The sequence below is a fragment of the Nuphar pumila genome, chromosome 2, assembly GCF_984573655.1.
Source record: "Nuphar pumila chromosome 2, dmNupPumi1.hap1.1, whole genome shotgun sequence".
In the NCBI taxonomy this organism is placed as follows: Eukaryota; Viridiplantae; Streptophyta; class Magnoliopsida; order Nymphaeales; family Nymphaeaceae; genus Nuphar; species Nuphar pumila.
In genome coordinates this window covers 42,758,339-42,785,091 of record NC_143250.1, presented here as the reverse complement: position 1 = coordinate 42,785,091, position 26,753 = coordinate 42,758,339, and the positions used below count along the sequence as shown (strand labels likewise).

General features: G+C 36.6%; 1 protein-coding gene and 1 long non-coding RNA gene across 2 annotated transcripts; one reads left to right on the top strand and one right to left on the bottom strand.

Annotated features, from left to right (window-relative positions):
• Window positions 1-4,027: 4,027 nt before the first annotated feature.
• Window positions 4,028-17,035, bottom strand: LOC149845348 (ras-related protein RABH1b-like). The gene is made up of 6 exons (XM_089995709.1): window positions 16,829-17,035; window positions 15,572-15,642; window positions 11,758-11,846; window positions 11,173-11,284; window positions 4,630-4,720; window positions 4,028-4,370 (listed from the first exon to the last, which is right to left on the bottom strand). The coding sequence occupies exons 1-6, from the start codon at window positions 16,943-16,945 to the stop codon at window positions 4,224-4,226; spliced, it is 627 nt and encodes a 208-aa protein (XP_089851835.1). The 5' UTR covers window positions 16,946-17,035; the 3' UTR covers window positions 4,028-4,223.
• LOC149845349 (uncharacterized) lies at window positions 5,684-8,790 on the top strand. The gene is made up of 2 exons (XR_016430185.1): window positions 5,684-6,023; window positions 8,632-8,790. It is a non-coding gene; the product is annotated as an uncharacterized LOC149845349 (long non-coding RNA).
• Window positions 17,036-26,753: the final 9,718 nt, after the last annotated feature.

Below are 26,753 nucleotides of genomic sequence, written 5' to 3'. Positions count from 1 at the left end.
TCTTTTGAATAAGACTTAGAAAAATTCTAACTTCAAACTTTGAAATTGACTGCATAACTTTGGAAAATTGAGTTTATGAACTTGAAAAACACTTGAAATATTCTTTGAAATTCAATGTTTTTAGGAAAATCGATTTTGATATAAGACTTAGGAGATTTTGAGAAAATGAACTTTGAATTGAGATTGGAATTGGCAAATGCATGAAATGAATGAATATGATTTTGAGGAATTGAGAAATACTTTTTGTATTTTTGAGAAATGCAGTGCATTTTGAAGTTAGCCTAAGAGTGTAGGCTGAATGTGGCTAATGTGAAGATCATAAATCTAAGTATCATTCATATTCTGACTATGGCCATAAATACGAATTCCACCAAGTTTATAAACTTCATAGAAGCTGGTGCATGTGCCATTCGTGTAGACCATGGTGAATTTGTAAAATTATGCATGAATCATCATCCATCACACATTAAAATTATAAAAATAAACTATATGCAATGCAACCTAAGCTAAGCAGGAAATATAAATTCTTATTCCAAAGTTTAATTTAGTTTACATCACTATTGAAATTTAAATACATGAAAAATAAAGTCTTCAATGTACCTGCAAAACTAGAAAACTTGGTTAATGAAAATATGTTGGCTTTTCTAGATTTATCCAACAATATCAGGAAATTGTTGGATTTTGCTAGATATAAGCCTTTTTGCCATGATTCCCTTAAATCAAAATTGATAAAGTATGAAATAAAATTGAATAAATATGAATATAAGATATGGAATTTCGAAATTGGGGTCCAAATGACCAAAATACCCCTAATAACAAGACTATGGCCTTGAAATTAGGGTTTTTAGAAAGATATTTTGATAAAATGCAAGTTTTAAAATTTGAATGTAATAAACTAAGCTAAATATGATGTGACATGCTTAAAAATATGAAAATTAGGGTTAGGGATTTCGAAATTTAGGTCAAATGACCAAATTGCCCGCGATAGCAAGACTATGGCCTTGAAATCAAGGTTTTTTAAAAAAGAGATTTTGGTAAAACTTAGGTTTTATGCACTAAATGAAATCAAATGAGCACAAAATTAAACCTAAAGCATACTAATATGATTATGAACATAATAAAACCCTAAAAATATATGCTTATACACGAAAATTCAAGAATATCACAAAAACTGTGATTTTAGCATTGTTTTTGGATCTTTCAAGAACCCAGTTTTGCAATTTGCTTAATTCAGCCATCAAATGGATTCCAAAATCCATAAAAATTGGTACCTGCACTTGTTATAACCCTAATGTCGAATTGGAATTATAAAAATAATTTTTTGACATTAAATTAATCCGAAAATTGCATTAAACCTTAAAAATATGCTATTTTGACCTAATTCACCAACCAGTTTCAATCCAAGACCTGAATCAGGGGTCAAATCTCCATGGAAATTTATGAAATTTTACAGAGACTAACTAGAAAGAAAAACAGAGATTTCCCAATTTACAGATCGGAAAAATCATCTCCGGTTAGGGAGAAACCCTTCCGGCAATCTGAGCTAAAATATATCACTCTTATCAGGGATTAAAACAGCTATTCCAGATTGAAAATACAGACATAAATAGAAAACATAAACAAAAATCTCTGAAATTTTAGTGGTGAACAGTAAACAGAAAAATAACAATACTCACTTTTTACAGATCTAAAATCGGATCTGTGGTTTGGGATTTATGACTAACACAAGTCTGATTAGGGTTTTGGTAAACCCTAACGAGTTTTAAATTTAAAAACAGATTCTCTAAAAGGGGAAAAATACTAAACAGTGATCAAAAAATCCGAAAATTTCACAGAAGACAGATCTACTCAATGTGAATCCATAGCGCTTTACAGATCTAAAATCGGATATAAGATGAGAGAAATATCATCACAGCAAGTTACCTTCTTGATTTTAACCACGATTTTAAAGCTTTAAAAACCCGATTTGATGTCTGATTTTTTTGACAGGGTTCCCGAGATCCAAAACCTCTGATTTTTCTACAGTAACTCAATAACTCATGCATGCACCACATATAAAAAAATCAGAAATAAACAACGAGTGCTTCGATCCGAAATAACATCATCTTTACTGTTCTAAACCTAGAACACACAGAAATTTAAGAAACTTGAAAAACCATGCATTAACTAATGTAAATAAATAAAATAAACCATAAAACAGTAAATAAAACTTATTTCTATGCTATAGAACGTAAAACAAACATGAATAAACCATGAAAATAAATTAAAAACAGGGAATCAATGGCTGGAATTTGATATCACCTTTAAAACATAGATTTAACCCATTAAAAAGGGTAAATCATATATTTTATTGGTTAATAATGCAAAGAATCATGTTAAAATCAATTCTAATGGATTAAAATCTCTGTAAATTATCCAAAACAGGGTTAGATCACCTTCTTGGATTGTTCTTGCTGGTTCTTGATAGTTCTTGAGGTGAAACCATGGTTGATCTTCCATAAGGAGGGGTGTCCAAGCCTAAATCTAGGTTTAAAGCATTAAATAAAATAAGAAAAGTGAAGAAGTTCATACCTTGGAGTTGCAGCAATGGAGGAAGGGCTGGAGAGGAGAGAGAAGCTCCAAGAATCCAATAGGAGAGAGATGGGAAAATCGACCCCCTATGGGTCCCTATTTATAGAATTTTTTTAGGTTTTAAAAATTGACAATTTAAAAAATTTTGGACTCTTCTAAGGGGGGCGATTTTGGGGTGGAGTTACCTAACTACCCCTAGTCTAAATTATCCTAAATAATTCCTAATTAACCCCTAGCTAATCCTAAAAATCCCCCAAATATGGTGCCACTTGGCATTCTCTCACATTGGGTTTTTAAAACACTTTTAAAAACCTTTAAAAACACTAGTTTTAAAAACTAACTTTCAAAAATGAGTTTTTCAAAATAGTTTTGACTCTTCTAAACCTCTAACACTAACCAAGACATCAACTAACCCTAGTCTAGCCCTGACTTACTCGAATATGGCGCCACCCCGAGTGGGCCCTACTTGAGTTTTTCAAAAAGCGATTTTAAAACTTGAAATTGAAGGAGTTTTCAAAAGATTTTCAAAAAGTAAACTTAAAATTAGGATTTTTGAAATGGCATAAGGTCCTAACTGAGTTAGAATTCCTCTGGATATGGTGCCAACTGAGTGGGCCCACATCGAATTTTGAACATTTTTGAAATAAACACTGAAAATGACTTTGAAAAGGGGTTAAAATCAGTATTTGAAATTCAAGATCTTTAAAAATAGGGTCTCAAGCGAACTGGAACTCCGGGTTAGAGTCCTGAACTCTTAGGACTCTGAGATTTTAGATTTTAAAAGCCAAATGAAAGAATTTTCAAAAGATTTTATCAAGAATTGATGAAATAAGTCAGAAAACACAGTCAGGGTTAGACTCCTAACTCGACTGAACTCTAAAATAGAGTTCTGAACTAACTGGACTCTGTAAAATGACCTAAATTTCGAAAACAAACGAAAAAGATTGAAAATGGAAGTAAAACTGACCTCAAAACAGACTCCTGACCGGATCAGGACTCTGAGATAGAGTCCTGATCGGACTGAAACTTTCAAAATTTTGAGAAATTTGATGAATAGAGGAATTCAGAAGCGACACCACCTCAATGGGTCTCATCTGTGACTTGAAATCGATTAAAATTTGAATTTGAAATGAATCCAGATTGTTTTCTGAGAAAATATTTCGAAATACAAAGTCCTGGGGTTGGAAAATGACAGAGTATTGAATAAAACCCAGGTTTTTAAATTGATTTTGAAATAAAGCTTTAAAATTCAAATCTGGATTGAATGTTTTGAAATAGGAGTGCTGGATCTCGAAAATGAGATGTAATGACATGCAATGATATGCAATGACATGCAATGACATGCAATGCTATGCAGCATACATGCAATGATATGCAATGATCTGTAATGACAAACACTGGGTGAGGGTGAAAATTTGGTGTGTTTACAGTGTGTTTCACAAACATTTCATCTTCATATGCTTATCACAACCATCTGATCAAGGAGATCGCCATTCAACATAGGAAATGACTCTCTCTCTCTCTCTCTCTCTCTCTCTCTCTCTCTCTCTCTCTCTCTCTCTCTCTAACAAAGAAAATCTGAGGCAACCCGCAAATGATATGAGCAGCACCACGTTCGACAAAATGCAAAATCTGACAAGATGGCATGTAGTCTAACAAGAACAACCCCCTCCTTGCTGCTGTGCTTGCGATGGATTTGAAGCAGTAGCCTTCAGGTTTACGTCAACCATATCTTCTTGTTTTGTTGAAGAAAGCATCTCCATGCCTGGAAGCGCAGCTGCAGTCTTTCGGAATAGGGCCTGCACAAGAATTTTCACCTGTGCTTAGAGTTTATGCGTGAATTGGGAACTTTCAATCGGTAAACTGATTCATTTACTGGGGTGTCAGTCTAAACGCATGCTCAATTCACAATGCACCGGCTCCACACCTTGCCAACTTGAACCACATCAATCAACATGGAAAAGTGCATGGGACTCCATGATACAACCCATTACGATCAACTGTTTGAGTCATTAGTCTGGACTTGTAATGGGAGAAAATTACAGTGAGGAGTTAGACCTTAATATTGAATCCGGCTTTGGCACTTGTTTCAATGAACATGACCCCAAGTTCACGGGCTTTGGCCTCTCCCTCATCTATAGAAACTTGCATGTTGCAAACAGATGAAGAGTAGGTATGAAATTGAATAACGTTTGTTAAAAACCCTGTGCATCAAAGTCGAACTTAAAGAGAGGAAGCTTCTAGCAAATTTCCACTCATCTCAAGCATAGCCTACTGTTTTGTCTTCTTAAGTGATGGATATACCCTGAGAGTTTGTCTTTTAGATGACAAGCCTTTTAGCTTTTAGTGTTTCCGAAAGGAAAATAGTAACCTTCCATCAATGAGAAAATTTCGCTGATAGTTTAAAATGCAACAAAAGGAAGACCCTGAATCTGAACAGACCTGAATGCATTTACATGTAGATGTATATCTGAATGAGAGAAACAGCTATTGAGACCTGGATTTTAATAAAGGTTTCTTCATTGTATCCAGATCCAACTCTGGATGTAATTAGGGTATAACTGATTAAGTATATCTGACCTGAGTTCCTAGTGACCACAAGCTATGTCAAGAGGTCGTTAGAAAGAATTGCCCATTTCTAAAACTTGCGTGTTTTTTAAAGTTGCAGTAATTAGCAATGTTAGCAGCAGCATAGCGGCATAGCCTGTAATAACCTGATTTTTTTTATTATTACCTGAAATTATCTTAAAATAATAAGTAATTTCCTGAATCGGGCCTGGGATCCCAGTTTCAGATCCAGGATCCATAAAGGGTCTACATATATATTCTCATATAGATATATAATTATGAGAGAAAGAAATAGAAAAAAAATGATGAATGGTAATAATATTATAAAAATTTATATATATATATCGAGGGATCCACAGTTGGATCCATTTGGATCCAACCTTCGGATCCACATCGCAAAGGTGGCGCAGGTCCAAACCCGCGGTTGGATCCCGGGTCTCAGGTCCAGACCCGGGGCCGCGTCCCTTGTTAAGAGTTCATTAAAGGAAAAAAAATTAAGTTAAGAGGGCAAGGCCGCTACAGGACGCATGCCAAATGATTGGGGGGGGGGGGGGGGGGGTGGATGCGCAGCCGCCGATGGCGAGGGGGGGGTAACGGCCTCCTCCCTTTTCGGGAGGTCACTCCTACAAATCCCTACTCTCTCTCTCTCTCTCTCTCTCTCTCTCTCTCTCTCTCATTGCGGTTCCCAGCAAGTCCCGCCGAAGCCTCCTTATTCTGATCGCCGTCGCCGGCGACCTCGCAAGGGAGCCCGACATCGATGACGACGCCCCCTCTTCCACAGGAGCAGGTGTAGCCGGTTGCATTTCCGAATCACGACGGTTGGAGGAAAGGGGTAGTCGGCAGCACCTCCATCCATGCCATCTCAGAGGAGAAACACCGGACAGGTAGGGGTACTGTTTTTCTTCTTTCGGGCCACTATGTTTCGGGTTGTGATGCGAGTGTCCTCAGTGGTCGAGCGAACACCCTCCGATAGTAAAGTGCAGGGCTTGCTGTAGAACTCAAACCTGACAGGGGTGTAATGGTTGCCCGAAAACCCCAAATCGATCGATTTGGGGATTTCGGCTGTTATGAACCCCAAATCAAATTAAAAAAAAGGGGAAGAACCATATGCGATTTTCTATTGTCCCAGTAGTCTCTGTACACTCGTATACGTTGGTTGCATAAAATCGTGTTTACCTGTCACCTAATTTGGATGCATCCTAAATTGTTTGAGTAACTAATAAATTGTGGGGGGGGGGGAGGGGGTTGCTAAATGGTGATTCAGTTCCCAGTTCGTCTATTCGACTGTATCATCTGTATAAAATGCTGTGAAATCAATAGGTAGTGATTTTCGAATGCTGATTTCAACTCATATTGCGTTCTCTCCAAATTAATGCTAGGCAGCATGATTAATTTTCATTAGTTAGCTAGTTAATATGCATGGCTGCAATTCTGTCATACAAAAGTATTTTGATTCTGTATAAGGTCCAGACCCTATGTTAGATCAACTTGCATTTGTTATTGGGCATGAAGTTTTGCTGTTAAGGTGATCTCTGTAAATCAAACTCAAGTTCTACTTGTTTCGTTAGCTGTAATTTTTACTCTTAGCATGTTGTTCTGCTAAAATCTTTGTCTGTTGGAAATTCTGTATTCAAAATTTCTGTGTTGGATTATTGACCAAAAATGATTTGCAGTGTTGAGTCCAATGACAGAAATCGTTGCCTGTTCTCTAAAGCAAAGTTATGAAAGAAATGTCATTTCTTGAAACTATTGCATTGTTGAAATTTGGGGTAGTAACTACGATGCTTGGTGCATACGTATAAACCCCAGGTGCCTATTGGATTCTTTTTGCCGAAAACCCCAAATCTTAGATTTGGGGATTTCAGATTCAGGTTAACAGGTAAGGGAGTTTAGGGGGTTTTAGTGTTTTTTTTTATTATTATTCTGATATGCTATTTAGACCGTATGCAGAAATCTCTTTTCTTAAAATTCATGCTGGTTAAGGTGGGGTTATTTGATTAAGCAGTAAATGGGTGTAGTTGGCTGAAATTAACAGTGACATTTCCTTGTGGATCCTTAAGAATCTAATTATATGAATTGCTTCACGGTTCATTTGCTTTTTATCATGACGATTACATATTTAAATAAATCTTAATAAAGGCGAACTGTCCAGATTGCACCACAATGGAATTGTAAATATAGTCTTCCATATACAAATTGTTGCAAGACGTAAATTCTACAAATGTGAAAAAGTTGAGCCGGTTTATGTTGTTGATCTACTTGAAAATGCATGAGATGAGGAGATAGGGATTTAAATTTATTTGTATGATATGCACTTCCATACTGGAGGGCGACCTTCCACCCACACAGGCACACAGGCAATATGATTTCAAAGGGTACATTTGTAGTTGCTTCATTGTTAATAACTCGGAAAGGTCAGTGCACACCAATATTAATTATCATGACAGGAATAAAATACAAAGTCAAGTTTGACTAAGGTACGTGGGTTGTGATACTCGTGCGCAATATCAATGACTCTGATGAGAAACTTAAATGTAAATTTTGTGAGCCTGACTGGTTTAAAGGTACCAGGGCATTTGTGCTTAACGGTTTAAAGGTATCAGAGCATTCTGAGTGGGTCTACATAATTAAATGGATAAATTTTGGGTTATTGCACCATTCTGAAGTATAAATTTTAGGGACCTGCTACAGTAGTAGAAATCAATTTTTTTGGGAAACTCCTGTGTCTTGAACGACTGGGTGCAGTTCAAAAAAACTCGGACACAGGAAAATATAAATTAATAAGAGAGCAACCCCCTCAGATTCGGGCTTACCTTGGAGAGGGCAGGTGTTACAAAACTCCGGAAACATGTGTTTATTGCTTAAGTGGCAATGGCTCGTTGGTCACCAGTTCTCGAAGTTGGGGGACCCAGACTACCAATGTGTCCTAGGTAGTAGCTCTTTGTTCTTCTGAACAAGTCAGGGATGCATCATGTTTTGGTTTTGGGCCTTTGAGAGGTTCTCTCAGTCATTGACCGCTCCCTTAGGATTTACAGTTTCAGTTAGAATATTTGGGTTAATAAAACACCAATGAATAATGAACCCCCGAATGTTCTCTTCTGAAATGGTTGCTTTGGTCCGCATGTACCCGCGGGATAATTAAAGATAAACATTTAAATTAGATCATCTTAGGTATCACATCTAAGTAGGTAGTGACAGATTTACAATTATACACATAAACAATTACCTTTGACATGTGGGCATTTACTTTTAGCATGCAATGAAATACGTGGTTATGAGATGTTTAAATTCTGTTAATACTATTACATGTTAGTTAGTGTTCATAAATTGTTGGTGTCATAGTGTAAATTCTTTATTTGTTCTTGTATATGCTGAAAATCACACACGACACCCGCATCACATACTTGACACATGATATACCTGCAAAAAAAATTATAGTATTTCTTACTTAGACAATTGTAGTCTAATTCCAAACAATTTACCGTTTTTCAGGTAAAAAATAGAGTTTATGAGCGGCTACGGGATGAGGCTTTGATCGAGATTTTGGATTTACTGTTCCTGAGATAGTTTGAGTTTATTTTTATGTCATTAAGAGTATGATGTTATTATTCATTGATAGTGAAATGCAATAAACGTTTTAGTTTGCTCTCCACTGTAATGTTCTCGAATATGTACATTCATAGTATTAGTTGTTTTCGTTGTTATAAAAAAAAATTCTTAAAATTTGGGTTAAAATTTTGGGGCGTTACATAGTCCATTATTAAAACTTAGCATTCAAAAAATTTAAGAAAATTAAATATTAACACAAGTTAGAATGTGTTCTTTTTTTTTTTACCACGTTAAGAAAAAACCTCAATGATACATTAAAAAATTTATTCCTTAATGAGAGTAAAAGATGAAACACACACGGGGACAAAGTCACCAACCAAGAAAACAATAAAAGAAAAATCAAGAAATTAGAAAGTGGTAATTGTCCCTAAATCCTTCTCCAAGATGGCAAAATCCAATCTATGCACTCCAGGTCGTGTTATGTTTGCTCAAGTTTTATTTCACTCAAGGAACACAATAACGGTTACTACATTTTTCCCTATTATTAATTCAAGATGTCATACTGATGTTAATTTACCTGGTCACCCTCTTGGAATCTACATGAAAAGAAAACAGCCACAACTGAAAAAGAAATTGAATTCCATATAAAAACATGAGAAGTGTTTCAAATCAAAATCCAATTCCTCAGGCTTCTTGTTACACTTACATAGGAGAGAAACAGACCCAATTATCATATTCATCATCATGAAGTTTTTCCCCTATAACATGGAAATCCTATTTCTATATTTCTTCCTATCTCTAGCTACAACCTAAATCACTCAAATTTTTATATCCCTCTTCACAGCCTCCCTTCAAATCCTCATCGTTCTCCCTCTTTCCCTAGTTCCATCTACTTACCACCCTTCTTTTATTACTCCATCCGTCCATCTTGTAATATACATTTCCATGGCGCACGCTTTGTTTTTGTGACGCTTTGCCAAGCTCAGTGTCATGTAAGAGCAGTCTTACTGTAGTAAAAACATCCATTTAATAGTAGCACTTGCATATCAAATAATATTCCATTAGCTTGCTTCAAGGAAAAGAAAAACCAAAAAAAAAGGGGGGTGTGGAAGATGCCATATCACTCTTAGTCTTACCCATGTCCACATGACACAGGAAAAACCAGATAAACAAGCAACAACCCTTTACTTGTTGATTAACAGAAAAGAAAACTAACTTGCAGAAGCCATTTCACATGGTGTTCTGATTGGACCATCAAAAACCTTACTATAACAAGAAACAAAAGCAAGGAGTAGGTTCCACATCTCATTCCAAGTGAAAATAAGCACCACAAAAATCAAAAGAATAAACTAAAAAAGAATCTTTAGACACAAGCCCCATATAAAAATTTAAAAGTTTAACCCCACACGTTGAAGTTATTAAAGTAGCATTTGTGTAGCTTCCTACAACTAGAGCTGATATACTAATACAATTGAATAGATAAAGTACCATTTATGCAGCATCAACTCGCTACTTGTGCAGAATATTTTAGAAGAGAATGTCTACTACTATATTCCATTCAAACCAGGATGTGCTCCAGTACCAAATATGTGCCAAAGTCTAGCCCAGACAAGGATCTATTCATGGGTCAGCTTTTGCTGTATTAGACTGTATTCTTTACTGTTTTCACACCCCTACGCAAGTTTAGATTGATTTATGCTATTCACGATTGCTCAGTGCTATAGTTTCTTTACTTTACCTGTACCTTGTATTCATCATAATTCTTAATTTTTTTTTCATTCACAACAGTGACCACACTCACATTTTGGTAACCACCATAACAAAATCCTTAAAAATCACAGAAGTATCTTCAAATTCATGGACAAAAGGAGCCATCACTTCCAAGAAAACTTGGCTATGTAATCACTTGTAAATTTTAAAAAGGCATTTATTTATTTCAATTATGTGTTTGTAAGAATGAGAACAGTCTTTACATCGCTAAGTGGAACTAATAACTAAACTACAATGGCAACCCCAACTTGAAACCACATCATCCCTTGGCTAGTTAGCTTATACAAAGCAAGAATATCCTTAGAAGACATGCTTCAAAAAGGGTATTCACAAAAACTGACAGGAAATTGTGCATAAGAAGACAAACACATTTTACTTATATCTTGAATATTTTAGTTAGCTATGTATCAAGATTTTGTAAAGACCATATCGATTTACAAACCCAAAAAAAAATGATCTCATCGGACTTGATTACTGAGATTAACAACAAGCTCACAGCAAGGAAGAAAAAGCTTCAAAACTCCTACTTTTATAACATTTTGATTCACTACTAAGGCCGGAAGAACCAGCATGCAGTAGCTAAAGAGAATTAAGGTACAATGTTCAACCAAGCACAATGATAAAAGATCAACTCCTGTGTATACAAACCACCAAGAAATGCAAAATGAGCAAACCATTTGATGATGGGGGACCAAATATAGCACGTAGAATTACCTCTTGTCCACGAGATCTGTTTTATTTCCAACAAGAACAATGATAACATCACTGCCACGTTCAGTCCGTACTTCCTCAATCCACTTTGCAGTATTCAGAAAGGATTGCCGATCTGCAACACATAGAGGAGAAAAAAGGCAATATAAAGCAACATATCTGCAGTGAAACAATAGATAGAAAAAATAAAATAAAACACCTGAACAACAAAAGCACTTGGAAACACAATTAGAAAATCACAAGCCACAATTTGTGTAGATCTCAACCAAGAAGAAACAAACAAATTTTCTTACGAGAATGTTAAGCATTGAATGAAACAAATCTCTGCAGAAGCATTAAAATCAAGGTGAACATCTAGCCTTAAAATGAGGAAAATTTTACCAAAAACGGATGCAGGAATGCATGTGTATTTAGAGATGTAAGTAAACAAACATATGGGTTTATGGAGACAACTTGCATAAACAGCATCTAGATGTCAACGTCAACATCAAATACTTCAGTAGAAAATGTTAAATAATCTTAATTATCCACCTACGAAATTTCTCAGCAACAAGGATAAAAGGAAAATCATGATAGAGGTTTACATACTTGCAACATCATATACAATCACTGCAACAGAGGAATCTCTGATATAGCTTGGAATGAGACTCCTAAATCTCTCTTGTCCAGCTGTATCCCTGTTAATTTGGAAATCATTTATATTATAGTCAGAAGGAAAATTAACTTCACTTAAAGGATTAATTTCATCAAAAAAGGAGATAGCAGTAGCATGTATATCAACATCCTATGAGTATAACAGCAAGTGTGGAGTCTAACCAGCAAATACAAACACCACAGGGATTCAAGAGTCTTAAAGCAAAAGTTTATTTAAACCTTATGGTCAATTTCCAGCAACAGCTTTTCACTTATTATTATTTTAGTTACTGATGTAGTTTCTTCACTTATGAGATATGCCCAAGAAACTAATCAGTTAGTTAACTTAGTTTAAAACTAAGTTAGACATTATGTGCTCTTAATATACACAGAATCTGAAAATATGCAAGCTTGGCAAAATACTTCCAATTGAAAGATTCACATAGTTTTGTCCTGGAGAAAAAAGATTGATGCAGGAATCAAGGCAGCAATTTGCTGTTGGCTGATGTCATACATTAAATAAAAAATTCATTCTCATATAATTTATTATATCTGTCCTAGTTTAATCAAAGTTTCCAAGAAACTGCTTTAGCTTTCCAATTGCCATGCAAGGTAAAGTTTAGAATTTTAAAAAAGTGGTTATCATCAACAGGACCAGTAAAAGGAACAAACTTCTAAAGGAGCAACAAACATTCACCAAAATCCATAGCTACAACTGGAAGATATTGCTAGCATGCAACAAAAACATCTTGTGCAAGCCCCACAATATCAAACACGAGCAACAGAAAACCATAGATATCTCATGCAATACTAGTTCCAAAAAACAAAATCTGGAAACAGACAATTAGTCACAAGGAAATCATTCCATTGCAAACACAAGATGAAAGAAGAGAAGATAAAAGGCATCGGATATTGATGAATCTTCTTGAGATTCTTCAATCACAGCTACAACTTTAAAAAGACTTAGGTTACATTGGAACCTGAGATCATGTGTGATCAACTGCTGACATGAAACTTGGCACTAATGTTTGGGTAAATCAAGCAAAACTGCATTCTTCATGGCGCATTAGTGTGCAAAGACACATGGGAAAAAATCATATTCCACTTGCATCTTAGTTTATGCAGTTGCTCACTCTTTGCTTTAAACTGCAAGGTTTTTTCCTTTCTTTTGTAACTTGCACACTTTCTACACAAAATTAACTGATCTTTTTGTGAAGGACATTTTGTAACACAAGTTTCTGTTTAAATGGGCTAGACCCAACTGCCTGTTACTTCAATCTGTACTTCATGAATTTTACATATCATACATAAACACAAAATGTGTTTAATTCTTTAAAAAATCATAATATAACTAATGTAATTTTATAGACATTTTAACAACTTCCAAACTTCCATCAGTGAAGCACAGATGGTGAATTTTTATACACACTTGGATGTCTTGTTTTGAGATTTGTTTTTCTTTTCTGGTATTTTAAGTGAAAGATAGGTAGTCAACTGAAAATTACCCTTTTTCCTGTTATATATTACAGGAAAGTTGGGTATAACCCTGCATGCTTTGGATACAAGGCTCTCTAGGGAAAGACAATACAACTCCACAAACCAAACTTATTACCATATAAAGCAGATCATGCACGTCCTAGTTCAATCACATACTCCCAGAGTCTCAGATCAGCCAGTGAAATTTTTTTCACCATTTCAAGTAGGGGTGTAAACGGTTCGGATTCAGGCTGTATCTTTCCAGATCTGAATCCGAATCTGAAATGTAAATAGTAAATCTGAATCCAGGTCTGGATCCGAATCAGATCTGAGGAGGTAAGGTTGAATCTGAATCCGAAATACATATGGTAATACTGGATGAAGAAAAAATAGAACAAAAACAAGCTATTTACATGTAAAAAATGCAATCGCTCGGATTTTGATTCGGATAAACTCTAGATCTGACTTAAAATGCTTATATGAATCAAAGTGAAATCTGAAAGTAATCCAATTGAACATATCTGAATCCGATCTGAATGCACATTCAGATTTTATTTAAAGGATCCATATCCGGAAATAACATGTTGGACTGGATCCGAATGAACCGATTCAGTCCTTGGTTGATTCACCTGCCTCAAGTTTTTAAATGTTTTTTTAATATTCTTCAAGAGGGTTAAAATCTTTTTAACATTTTTTAAATACTTTTTATTTTTTAATGATGTGTCATCCAATGGTGAAAAAGTACGATTTGATTCAGAGGTTTTTCTTGAGAAACTGATTGACCTATTAAACCAATTTTAGCAACATTAGATTGTAGCCCTAATTTCAAGGTTTACTAGCTAGCTATGTCATGTGGATGCGTTAAAAAGTCTGTCACACCTACGTCGATGCATTGTGGGTGCGGTCAACCTGCACCCAGGGTTATATTTGTTCAAAATGGACTCGGTCAACTTTGACCAAGTTCATTTTGGTCCAATTTAAAAAAAATGAAATTTGGGGGGTGGGTGGGTTAGGGCACAATTGCGCCACCCCCTACCCCTCCTCCTCTCCTCCTCTTTCAACGGTGACGACGAAGACGGCGATGACAGTGAGGTAAAATAAGTATGTCTCACTCTCTTTGTTGCTCCTCTGCCTCCTCCTCCTCTCTTTCTTCTTCTTATTCCTCCTCCCCCTCCTCCTCCTGTCTTTCTTCTTCTTCCTTCTCCTCCTCCTTTTGTCTTTCTTATTCTTCCTTATCTGCCTCTTCCTCCTCCTCTCTTCTTATTCCTTCAACTCTTCCTTCTTCCTCCTCGCCCCCACCTCCTCTTCTCCTTCTTCTTCTTCCATCTCTGGCGCCTCCTCTCTTTCTTTTTCTTCTCCTCCTCCCTCCGCCGCCACCTCCTCTTTTTCTTTTTCTTTTTCTTATTCCTTCTCCTCCTCTCTTTATTCTTCCTTTGTATCCTTCCTCATCCTCCCCTCGTTGGCGCAAGAGCTGAACCCAGACCTACTGTGTTCGGCTCTGGTGAACCCAAAGTCGAACCCAAGCTTGAGTTTTATTGCATGAATTTATGCATGATGAATTGATGATATGATAATTGTTTTTATTTCATTAATGTTAACTTAAAACTGTTAAAAATTATATTTATATATACCCTCCCCGCACCCCCGCATCCGCACCAGCATCTATGTGACATAGCTAGTGACTTATAGAAATTTGACACAATCAATAAGATGACATTTTGTGCATTGGATCAAAGGTACACATATAAATGTAAATGCAGATGAGTGGCAGTAAACCTAAGAACACCAGAAAGGTTCAAATTACTAAAAGCGCAGAATGTGCAACATAAAACGAATCCATTAATTGAGCACACTTAAGAAGTAAAAACATGATGCTCTCTAGACTGATGAGGGCCACATACGTCTACAATGAGCCACACTTAAGTTTATTCATAAGTTATTATTCCAGATGAAATCAAAGTAAGTTTGCAACCGCTCATAGATGCACTAGTGTTCATATAAAGGTATCTCAAAGTTTGTAAATTCCAGTTTTATAACACAAGACGCTTAAAATTTATAAAATGTTCATAAATTTGAGAGGCTAGCAAACTTACAACTCATGGGTACTAAAAAGTTCAAACTATTACTGAATTGTCTACCAGAAATGCCCTATTACCTCAAATAATGCAATAACTGACAATGCCTTTATTGTATTATATTTACAACAAGTATGTAGCCAGCAAGATCATGCTCAGACTTCAGAGAAACTTTTGTTTTCATCAGATTTTAGACACGCTAAAAAAGAATGCCCTACCAGAGCTGCAAGCGGACTGTTCGGTCCTCAAGGTACATCGTCTTGGACAAGAAGTCAATGCCAATAGTAGCCTGCAATACAAACCAACAAGAATGAACATAGATGAGAGAATAGACAAAAACAAGTTAATATGATTGAATCTATCAATCAAAAGAGAAAAGAAAGGGTAAGAACATTATTCATAGGTGAGAGAATAGACAAAACAAGTTAGCATGATTGAATCTATCATATCAAAAGAGAAAAGAAAGGGTAAGAATATTATTCAGAATGTCGGATTTAGGTGTCCATTGTGAAGATTAACAAAACTTAAGTGCTCTCTCTACTATGTGGCACACACAGGCTCAAATGAATTGGATGTGGACCTTGATCTGATCCGGGACGTGCAATTAAACTGCCCTTTGGGCCCCTGAGCAAGTTAGTGGAGAAAGGTGAAAGCAGCATCCATTAGCGATAACACTGCACTCTATAATGTCGGGTAATACACTTTTATGGATCACCTCTCCCGTGAGAGATCAAGTCATGCTAAAAGACAACTCATATTAGGTACCATCTATAGCTCCACTCTGGAATTATATCAACTATCTCGATCTTTGAATCCTAGTCTCATTAGTACGGGAAAACATAGACCTTTTTAAATGACAAAAAGGAACAATATAAAACAGGGTAAATCTGCCTGTAACCTTGCCATATAAATGAAATAATCAACATTCACATTCAAGCAAACGGCATAAATACAATAAGGAGGCAAACGAAGTTGTATTACCCCAAAATTCAGCGGAAGAATTGAAGAGAACGATCAAATTTACCGCAATTAACCAAGTCTATCACGTCTGAATTTCAGAAACCAACACTAAAACAGGCCAGACACGCTGATGACGATCAAGAACGCAAGAAAAGTCACAACTGACGCGATTGGGAAGATGAAACAATCGACATATCGTTGAATTCCGGCAACTAAAACAGAAATACTGGATCAAGCGCACAAAACGGAGAAAAACCTCAACGATCAAGATTGGATGAGTTCCCGTCACATAATCATGGCAAATTCAGTTGACAAAACGCACATCGGTGGTCTCCGTTTACGAAATGCGTGAAACGAAAATCACATGAGATTCTTGTGGCAATCAACTCCGTATTAACTCTTAATCAGATGGATCGAGTGAAAAACAGCACCAGATCAGACGTAGAAAGAGATCTCTCCCTCAAATTAGCGCAAATCGTCGAAGTAATGATGCAGAGATAGAGGGTGTGGATAACCTGGTAGGTGTTGTCGAATTTGTCGTACATGAATCGGGTGATGATGCTCGTCTTCCCCACTGATTGATCGCCCAAGAACACGAGCTTGTACTTGGCCAGAGGAGAGACCGCCGCCATTTCCCCTCCCGATCTCAGAAACCCTAATTCCCCTCAAACACACACACACACAGATGAGAACGAGGATGCCGGGAAGAAGCGGAACCCTCGATTTTTTTTAACCGCCGGCGGAACGAGAAAATTTGGGTCGAAATTTTTTTACTTTAAACTCTGTAACGGAAATGCCCATTCGAAATGACGATCCTACCTCGACAACAACGGCTCGGAGCAACCTTGGTTGGATCCGACCATCAAGTTGTTCGTGTTTTTAGAAATTTTCAAAAGATAGGTGCATTTTGGGATAAACCTCATAACTTGGGTTTCTATGCAGAATTTTTCTTGATAACGACAATAATAGGGATGTCAACGGATGGGGTCAGAGTCGACCCGAACCTACCCATATAACTAATAACTAGGTTTGGGTTTTGTCGGGTCACAAAAATAGAATCTCAAATCCAGACCCCATAAATTTAGAAATTTATTTTTATTAAAAATATATATATAATATTTGGGTTGGGTTGGGTTGGGCGGGTACCTAACAAAAATCATGACCCATACCCAATACCCAGTCCACATATTGCTCGAGTCCGATTTGGATCAATCCAAATATTATTCACGCCGGCACTTTCCATGCTCATGCTTTGGAATTCAGGTTGGGTTCGGGTCAAGTTGGATACCTTATACAAAGTGTACTGATTAGCTACCCTAAACTATAATAACAACCACAAGAATTTTAAATAAGGGCTTCGCTTATTTGGTAGGGCAATTTGTGGAAAGCAGGTTATATGCCCCCCCCCTCTCCTCGAAGACGGTCGTTAGCTACATCTCGTGTTTGGGGATTCGAATGAGCGCCACGTATATAAGCATGTGGGGCTTGTATCCCCGTGTGGGTCGACATCACTTAGCATCAGAATCTAGTGCGGTTGCAAAGACTTAAGTACCCTTTCCTGCTATACTCGCCCTGAAATGATGGTTCAAGAAAAAGACAAAAATGCCCTCCATCTAAAAAAGTGAAGCATCGATTTGAGAAAAGGACAAAAATGTCCTCCATCTAGAAAAGTGAAACGCCTGTTCGAGAAAAGGATCAAATTGTCCTCGATCCAGAAAAGAAAGGATGATCTTAACTCTTAAAATAGTCCAAACGTTCCGTTTTTGCCCGAAACAGTAAACTTTTGCAACTTCTGTTGTAACAGAAGCTCCCTTTGATGACGCACCATTTGTCGTTGTCTGCTACCACCGGACCCTCCTTTGTCGTCGTCTGCTGCCACCGGACCCTCCTTTGACGTCGTCTGCTTCCACTGGAGCACCTTTTGTCGTCGTCTGTTGTCGTCGGAGCAATCTTTGCCTTCGTCTGCTGTCGCCAGAGCACCCTTTGACGTCGTTTGCTGTCACCGGAGCATCCTTTGTCGTCGTCTGCGCAGTGGCAGCATCGTTGCCACCATCGGTTGCGTCTCCCTTCTGGGTGTTTCTCTTCCACTGTCGGATTACCAAAACTCATATCATTTCAGTGAGTTTTGTGTAAGGTTTCATTATGCAAACAAATTGATTTATAAATCGGAATGCTAAATCTTACAACTGGGTGGTCGTCTTCATGCTAAATTACACGTATTTTCATACTGGAACAAATTGATTTGTACCTATCCACCTTCTGGGCGTCGAAAATTAGTTAGCACAATTTGTTCTTATGAAGGCCAAACATTTCAACGATATGTACTTATGAAGGCTAATTTTGTACAATGATTTGTATGTTTGAAGCATGAACGATTTATACGTTTGAAGCAGTAATGATTTAATGAAACTACCATGATTTGTACTTAATTTTGATAAATCGTACAATAATGTATATGTATGAATCCAAACGTTACAATGATATGTACGAAGGTTGCGATTTATACAACAATTTGTAAGTTTAAAGCAATAATTATTTATATATTTAAAGCACTAGCGATGTGTATTTATGAAGTTACCTCGATTTGTACTTAAGTTTGCTAAATCTTACAACGATGTTTACTTATAAAGCCAAATATTGCGACGATTTGTAATGTTTGTGATTGTTTAACGAATGGGATAATTTGTATTATTATATACTTGGGGAGGTGGCTATAACATATAATAATGCAGTTAAATTTATGTGTTGTGCAGGTTAGCAATGTCTACAGCTCATCAGACAAGAAATAACTTTTCATTCTATGGGATGAATATTAGAGAAGTTATCTGTCAGTCCTATCTATATGAGCGTTATGAAAGGTACCACAATATAATAAAGATTGAGAATGATAAAGACAGGGAGAAAACGTTGTAATTGTATTATGCGAAGGATTATCCATCAGATATTGAGGTTGAAGACCAAAGGAAGAATGAGGAAGAACTAAAGATGAAGAAGAAGAAGGATGACGAAGAGAAGGAAAAGCAAAGGAAGAAGGAGGAGGAGAACGAAAAGCAAAGGCAAATGAGAGGGAAAGGCAAAGGAAGAAGGAGGAGAAGGAGAATGAAAGGCAAAAAAAGAATGAGGAGGAGCAGAGGGAAAGGCAAAAAAAGAATGAGGAGGAGGAGAGGGAAAGGCAATTGAAAAAGAAGAAGAAGGAGGAAGAGAAGAAAAGGCAACTGATGAAGTAGCAATATTTTGAAAAGCAAAGGAGGATAAGGCAAATGAAGGAGGTGGAGGAGAGGGAAAGGCAAAAAAAGAATAAGGAGGAGGAGAGGGAAAGACAATTGAAGAAGAAGGAGAAAAAAGATAAGGAAAGGCAAATGATGAAGATGAAAGATGAAAGGCAAAGGAAGAAGCATCAGGATGAGGAAGAGAAGGAAAGGCAAAGGAAGGAGAAGGAAGACGAGGAAGAGAATGAAAGGCAAATGAAGGAGAAGGAGGACGAGAAAGAGAATGAAAGGCAAAGGAAAGAGAAAGAGGACGAGGAAGAGAAGGAAAGGGAAAGGAAGAAGCAGGAGGAAAAGAAGGAAAGAGAAAGGAAAAGGTAGGAAAAGGAAGAGAAAGAAAGGGAATGGAAAAAGCAAGAGGAGGAAGAGAATGAAAGAAAAAGAAAGGAAGAAGTAAAGAAGGAGGAGGACGAGGAAGAGAAGGAAAGGCAAAAGAAGGAGAAGGAGGACGAGGAAGAGAAGGAAAGGTAAAAGAAGGAGAAGGAGGACGAGGAAGATAAGGAAAGGCAAAAGAAGGAGAAGGAGGACGAGAAAGATAAGGAAAGAGAAAGGAAGAAGCAGGAGGAGGAAGAGTAGGTAAGGGAAAGGAAAAAACTAGGGGAGGAAGAGAAGGAAAAGAAAAGGAAGGAAGAAATTGAAAAGCAAAGGAGGGAGGCGATGGAGCGAAGGGCGGAAGAAATAGAAAAGCAATGGGATGTGGCGGAGCAACAAGAATGGCAGAGGATAAAGCGAGGGGATAAAGAGGAGAAAATTGTAACCAAGGTACGTAAATCGATCTTGTCTATCACGATTTACTGTGATAGGTATTATTGTGATAGTGATTACTATGTATAGCAATTATTGTGATAGTGATTCATGTATAGCGATTACTGTGATAGCGATTACTGTGAATGATTTACTATGATAGGTATTATTATGTATAGTGATTACTGTGATATCGATTACTATGTATAGTGATTACTATGTTAGCGATTACTGTGATAATGTGTGTGCAACGATTATTATTTATAGCGATTATTGTCTACAACTAGTTGTATAAGTACAAATGGGACTAATTTATAATTGATACGAATAATATGTTATTTTATGTTACAGGGAGGTCAGAAGAGAAGTAGAGCATCAGGTGAAAAGCTCGGAGGGTGGTGTCAGTGGCTTGTAGTTCTGTCGTGGTATAATTAACTGAGTGCATATCAGAATGATCGATTATGAAATATGCACTTGGATGGCCTTCTGGACCAGCATTATTTTGAAATGTGTTGGAACGCCATGAGCCACCTGGTAAATAAGTGAAATCATTAGATGAACACATTCCAGTTTGATTCTTTTGAGATCACCATGACCCTAGAAGATGTCGTGCAGATTACTGGCCTTAAGTGTCATGTCGGTGCTGTCCTATTACGGGATTCAAACTATAAGGTAAGAGAAAAGTGCACGGCCCTTCGAGGAATGTCGATGGATGACTGAAATCAATGTATTTATGGTGGAAGCAATTCCACATCGATGAAATTTCTTCTTTTTGTAATAAATGGGAAGGTCGGTCCGCTACATATGCATCTGAAAGAGATGACCAAGAGTTGCGCGACTTCCTTCTTTATTTTTTTGGTCTTACTTTATTTTCTGATTGTTCTGGTTCGAGAATAAGTTACTTGTTGTGGCTGCAGTACCTGAAAGACTTAGTTGAAGTTGACAACTTGGGGTGCTGTTATGCTCGCACACTTATACAGTCAACTTTACCGTACGAGTAAGGGTACAAAAACCGTCGGGGGGGGGGGGGGGGTCATTTGTTCAGGTATTTATTTATTAGATATTTAGTACTTATATACTAAGCTCGTTGAAGGTTGTAGTGTTACTAATATATTATTTTTGTAGGCCTGGATGTGGGAACATATTGTCGCATTGCGTCCTTAGTGTGGCCCTGCGATTTGTGGTTTTTTAAAGATCGGTCGATGGGCTAGACTAAATGTCAAGGAAGATAATGCTAAGTTGATTTTAGATGGACTGCAACTAAATGAGGTAAATGGTTTAAAATCATTTACAATCGGTTCAACATTTATCATTCAGTAGTATAAATCGTTGAAATGTTTAGCATTCTTAAGTAATCATCGCTGCAGGATTTTGTCTTTTTGTCTTCGTTAGTACAAATCGTTATTGCTTTAGCATTTATCTTTAAGTACTGTAAATCATAGTAATCGTTTGTATTCTTAGTAACAGTCATTGTAATATATTTAGCACTCGTTATTATAAATAATTTTAATACTTAGCATTCATTAGCATGAATAATTGTCTATACCTAAACCATAATCTCCAATGTACATGTTGTGTGGAGACCATATGGAGATGGGGAGGACAAGGACCAAAAGCTTGTTGTTGAGGGTGCAAGACTGTCTAACCACGATATTTGACTGTTTAGCAATTATGAAGCCAAGTTGCAGCATGGTAGTCGAGTTCTCCTACAATCTGGCTTGAGACAGCCTATCCCAAAGAAGCCTGTGGAAGTGAGAAGGAAGATGAATAGTGGTGAGGCCAAGAACGTGAATTGGCATGAACGCTACATGGAACAATTGGATAGCTGGAACAAAGGATGTGTTTGTGCCATAGCGTATGATTATAAAGAACGACAATATGAACCTGCCTATTTCCAAAAATATTGGGAACCCATGCGTTGAAATTTGGAGATTGAGAATATTGGGAACCCATTCCTCCCTCTTGTCCCCCATCATGTCGCATCCCAGTATATAAAACCCGTCCATCATCTCCATCAGGCTACAAGAATGATTACCTCAGTAACAGTACACGATGAAGAGCGAACAAAGCTCACAAAAGATAACGTAGTCTCCAGCACATGGTTCCAGATGTTGGAGAGAGAGAATAAGAACTTACAAAAGGAGGTGAGCAATTTAGAGAGACAAATGCAGTCACTGGTAGAGATGATGACTAGTGTTTATAATAAGATCGAGGGAACCAAGAGGCCACCGAGGATAGAGAGTCCACCAAAAAAAAGAAAGAAACGATTTGTATGTCATAGTCCATATAAGTTGTCAAGTGCCATTGAATAAACGATAGCGATTCTTTTTATCACGATAATTATTTGCTCTAATTCTATAATTCTTTGTTGTAATTCTATAATTATTTTTTATAACGTGACATTCTTTAATTGTATAATTCTTAATAATTATAACACACAAGTGCCACTGAACAGATCGTTGTAATGTTTAGCCTTCATAAATAAAAGTGATCACATTTGTTTTTTATAAGAGACCACGATTGGCTTGCAATCAGTTGTATATAAGAGATCGCAATTTGTTTTTTATAGAAGGTGTTCTATCACGATCTATACAGCCATCCCACCTAAACCCATCAAATAATATAGCCAAATCTATTTGAATATCCTATTGCGATTTTCCTTCACAAGCTTTGTCCTAGGGAACGATACCTTCCATCGCGATTTACACAATGACATTTGAAAATGGCAGAAAAGAAAAAATAAACAAATTGACATGATGTTTAGACTTAGTAAAGAACAAATCAAGTTAACTTGACCGATGCAGACGTCATTGTGTATATCGCTCTGGGCGTGGGAGCATAGTAAAGAAAAAATTGTTAAAGGTTATAGTCTTACTAATATATTGATTTTGTAGACCTAGGTGTGGGAGCATATTGTGGCGTTGCAGCATAAGTGTGGCCCTGCGATTTGCAATTTTCCAAAGATCGACTGGTGGTCTAGAATTAATGTAAAGCAAGGTAATGCTAAGGTCATTTTAGATGGTCTACAATTAAATGAGGTAAATGGTTTAAAATCGTTTCAGCATTTATCATACAGTAGTATAAATCGTTGAAATGTCTAGCATTCTTAAGTAATCATCGCTATAGGATTTTGTCTTCGTTCGAACACATCGTTATCGCTTTAGCATTTATCTTTCAGTACCGTAAATCATTATAATCGTTTTCATTCTTAAGTAATGATCATTGCAGGATTTTGTATTTCTTAGTACAAATTGTTATCGCTTACGCATATAACTTTCAGTACTGTAAAACGTAGTAGTCGTTTGCATTCGTAAGTAATGATCTTTGCAGGATTTTGTATTTTTAGTACATATCGTTATGCCTTTAGCATTTAACTTTCAGTACTGTAAATCATTGTAATCGTTTGCATTCATAAGTAATGATCGTTGCAGGATTTTGTATTCCTTAGTACAAATCGTTATCGCTTAATCATTTAACTTTCAGTATTGTAAATCGTAGTAATCGTTTGCATTCTTAAGTAATGTTCTTTGCAGGATTTTGTATTCCTTATTGCATATCATTATGCCTTTAGCATTTAACTTTCATTACTGTAAATCGTTGTAATCGTTTGCATTCATAAGTAATTATCGTTACAGGATTTTGTATTCCTTAGTACATATCGTTATCGCTTTAGCATTTAACTTTCATTAGTGTAAGTCGTTGTAATCGTTAGCATTCTTAGTAACAGTCGTAAGATATTTTGACACTCATTATTATAAATAATTTGAACGATATATTACAACCACATTCGTTTACATGAGTATTTAATTACAATACATCATGACCAATGGTTTGGCTTAGATACAATACATGATCATCATCATCATCGAAGAAAAAAGACATCAGCAGCATCAACCCATGTCCAAATAGTGATGTGCTTCGAAACAGACATCATCAACATCATCATCAACATCAACACTTTCAGTTTACTCAGTGGCCTTCGCTAGTCACTGGGAACGAATGAAAGTAAATCTATCTACCAATGGAGGTCCTTATCTATTTGCAAGTTTTTTTTCACGATGTATATTGGCAACAGATAAAGGTATGGATCCCAACAGGCAGAGAAGATGCAGCCCGCACGACTAGCATATTTGTCATAAAGTATATCAAATATTAGGCAGATATTTTTTCAACTGAAAAGTATGGTTTGCGAATGATTGAGAGTTTGACAGTAGGAATAGATCAAATAGATGGTCATCAGCACCCACCTGTCAATCATGCATAATATCTTTGCTTGCTTCGGTATGGCGGCAAAGATTGAGGATGATTATGGTTGTTATATACTCCATAGGCTTCGATATACTTCATGACAAATACGATACAGTTATATGTGTCATGAATATATCAATGTATCCATAAAAGATAACCACCATAATCATCATAAAAAATTATACAAATCTTTTCTTACGTCGTGAAACAACTAGGTTATCAGTATCAAACACCATCCATCAAGCAAAGGTAGAAGGAACACAGAAGAAGAAAGAAAAATATAAGAAAGAAAAACAAGGAAAAGAAGAAGAAGACGAAGTCATAAGAGAAAAAAGAAGAAGAAGTTACTCTGCCACAGAAAAGAAAGAGGAAGAGAGGTTAAATAGATCAGGGTTTTAGACCTGGACAATGGGGCAGGTTGGGTCACTCCCCCACCTAAACCCATCACACAAATCGGGACATTGTTTAGAATATAAATCTAGGTAACTTAATAAATACAAATTGACTTACAACCACAATACTTTAAGTTTCATAATTTAACAATATTTGTCCTACCATGATTTGTTGTTACGAGCTTTGTCAATGTGAACGATATGTCCTATCGTGATTTACACAATGATTGATTCATAAATGGTGGAAAAGAAAACAATAAACATATCAACACGATGTTTAGACTGATACATCATATTGCGTTGACTAGTTTTATAAAAGGCAACTGAAACGATGTTTTTTTATTTAATCAATGCGCAATGCAATTAATTTGCACATGATTTTTTAAAATAGGTGGTAGGTGAAATGACATTTTCTTTATATATGAATGACACATCGCACAAGTTCAGGAGGGTGTCGATTCGCTTTGCTTCATGATTAAGGAACAGACGAACCAGTGATTCTTTTAGAATGACGTGTTCGTGAAATAAATATATAACCAGCTTCATCGTGAAGGGGGTATCGATATCAAGGAAAGAGACGACGACAGCTACAAGGTCAGCGATGTCGACGAAGAAGACGATGATAGCTAGACGGCCAGCGATGGCGACGAAGGAGATGACCACAGCTACATGACCAGCGATGGCGATTTAGGCGTATATTTTCTAAACCTCGTGACTAGTTTATGCAATATTTGCCTCTTATATGGCATATATTTGATTTATGTTATGTATTGTAGAAAGCAATTTCAATGTCAAATATTGAATATTATGCTCATGTCAGTGGAACATCCACAAAAAAAGGTGTGCAAAAATGCTGCAAAGAGCTCCAAGAGAACATCAATCGGATACAAGATGAATTTGCAGAAGGGAACACTATCAATAATTTTTTTACATATGAAACCACTATCAGTTATATATTTACGTATGCCATGGGTATGTATGTTAACAAGTTCATATTTGTTGCAAACAGACTATATCTGATTTTGTCATGTATATTAAAACCAACGCAACAAGCAATACTAGACACATTGTCACCCCTTATTTCATGGTATATCGGTACTCTTATTTGTATATTTTATTTTATGATTTACTATTGTTGCTTCGTATTTTAACCTAACTATTATTACTCTTTCGTTCAACAGACATGTGTCCGCTGAAAGCCATACACCATTGGATTTCAAGATGCACTACCATGTTGGGGTAACGAGGATCACTGCGGAGACTTTTGGTCAAGTGAAAAGGTAAGTAAACAAACCTCTTGTCCAAGGTTTAGGCCTAACATTCCTAACTCAATTTGTCTATTGATTTCTAATATATTGTATCGATTCGCAGATATTGATTCCTACACTCTGGCAAATTGTTGAGCACTGGGTCTTATACGTGATGGATTTACAGGAAAAATAACTATGGTGCTACAACTCATTGTATTTTCACACTGGTATACAACGTGATGTCATGCATTTGGTAAGTTTCTGTCTATAAGTGTATCGTATCTTTTACGATGGCCCAGATTTTAATATATTATGCATTAACCACAGTAAGGATTCTTAAAAGACATTTTGGGTATTGACATTGGCGAGTGGAGCTTGCTCTGTGCTGACCATGCTCCTTTACAAAGTAATGGCATTGATTGTGGCGTATTCGTAATGAAGTATATTAAAGCAATATACAATGGACGAGAACCTGGTTTCGACGTTGTATGCTCTTTATTATCCTCTGTTATTGGGGACTCAATTTATATATTGGTTTCA